The 1,795-nt window shown below is 36.5% G+C and overlaps 1 protein-coding gene across 1 annotated transcript; it reads right to left on the bottom strand.

Annotated features, from left to right (window-relative positions):
* Positions 1-229: 229 nt before the first annotated feature.
* SARC_05059 (hypothetical protein) lies at positions 230-986 on the bottom strand (the record flags this gene model as incomplete). Its single annotated transcript, XM_014301086.1, has 3 exons — positions 937-986; positions 435-548; positions 230-241 (listed from the first exon to the last, which is right to left on the bottom strand). The coding sequence occupies exons 1-3, from the start codon at positions 967-969 to the stop codon at positions 230-232; spliced, it is 159 nt and encodes a 52-aa protein (XP_014156561.1). The 5' UTR covers positions 970-986.
* Between the last annotated feature and the right edge of the window lie 809 nt (positions 987-1,795).

Genomic DNA, 1,795 nt, shown 5'->3' with positions numbered 1-1,795 from the left:
CATATACGTATACATATACATATACATATATTAAATATACATATATATATATATACATTATACACACACACACACACATATATATATATATATATATGTGTGTGGACCATCTAGAGCATGGACAAGCATGCCTTCCGAGCCTGCGTCATAAATGCGTTGGTCATTGACGAAATCTACGAAATTGCCGTTAATGCACGGATCATCAGTGCAGTCATCTCTGTGTGACTACTTACACAAATTTCTGAACTCGAGACAGGGGAGACGAATCAATACCGAGTATAACGCAGTATTTTGATAGTGTAGTTTGTGACACTGTCCAACGTCAATACATATGGGGCACTATGGTATATGTAGCATACGTATGTATGCATATAATCGATGTAGCTATGTACATATCTCAGTGAGTTATACTTTCGATTTATGTATGTGCGTACCGAATAGGAGACAGGTGAGACCAGGAACAACACCGAGAATGCCGTGATGTTCTGTCCGTAGTAAGTGACACCGTCCAACATCAGCAGCCAGCTCATACGTGTCCACGAGAAATCCTGCATTTGCGAAAAACAGCCAAATGTCAATGATCCTATGATATCTCTCTGTAAGCTACAGGTCAACTCCAATGCACTTATATACAGTATACAGTTATCATTCTGTAACAATATGCCATAACAATGTATATAATCACACGTACATATACTATAACAACGTATATCTTCACGAGTGCTATAGCAAACAATATATATCTCCACTAGTATCTACTGCAAACAAAAATATATCTTTATAGCAAATAATGTGTATCTCTCCTGGTAACTATTACAAACCAATGTATATCTCCGCGAGTACCGTAACAATGTATATGTTCACTAAAAATACAACAAACCAATGTACATCGCCATTGCTACATATATACATGGCTTGCTTCGTGGATCTACATACTGGATTGGTCGTCCATATTTCGTGCGCTGTCATGATCTTAATTCCGTCTGCGGGCAAAAGATAAGTGCAGAAGAATGACTGAGTAAAAAAATTTACAATACAAAATAAAACAACTTCAGCAGAAATAGATTCCACTACAAACACTGCATACATGTGCCCCGAAAGACTTAGAAGTAGGATGTGTCTTCAGATGGCGTGTGCAATATGAATACGCAAAAGGCAAGGGATTGTATTGTGCCATATCAGGAACAGAGAAAAACTGATGTGCGCCTAAAGGGAATACACATTATATACGAAAGCTACAAAGCCCGTGCAGTTTGAAAGTGAAACATGGCATATTTTTATATATACAGAAACTACATAGCCCATACTGCTTGGGAATGAAGCTAACTTGAGTGTAGAACAGTACATAATACACATAGTTAGAAGGAAAGTAGATAGTCCAAGCTGCTTGAGCCAGAGGCTACCTTTGACCACAGGCTACATACAGTAAATGACATATGCCGAGAAAATAAAAAGCGCATGGAGGCAAAGTTGTACAACGAGAAAAAAGTGAGAAAGATAACTTAGCCTTAATTGTATGTTTGATGCGTGCCAATATAATATGATATAGATATAGATATAGATACAGATATAGATACAGATATAGATACAGATAAGACATAGATATAGATATATATACAGATATAGATATGGATATGGACATAGATACAGATATAGATATATATATATACATAATATACGTTTACGTTCAGCTTTTATACCACATACGGCCCTTTGTATTCTCATAGGTGCACCTTGCGGGTCTAAACATTTAAGTGTGTACAGATTTTACCATACGAACCAGTTCTATAAAAAG

Source organism: Sphaeroforma arctica (genome assembly GCF_001186125.1).
Source record: "Sphaeroforma arctica JP610 unplaced genomic scaffold supercont1.309, whole genome shotgun sequence".
Taxonomy (NCBI): domain Eukaryota; class Ichthyosporea; order Ichthyophonida; genus Sphaeroforma; species Sphaeroforma arctica.
The sequence above is the reverse complement of the archived record's forward strand: the minus strand, read 5'-3'. Positions and strand labels throughout refer to the sequence as shown.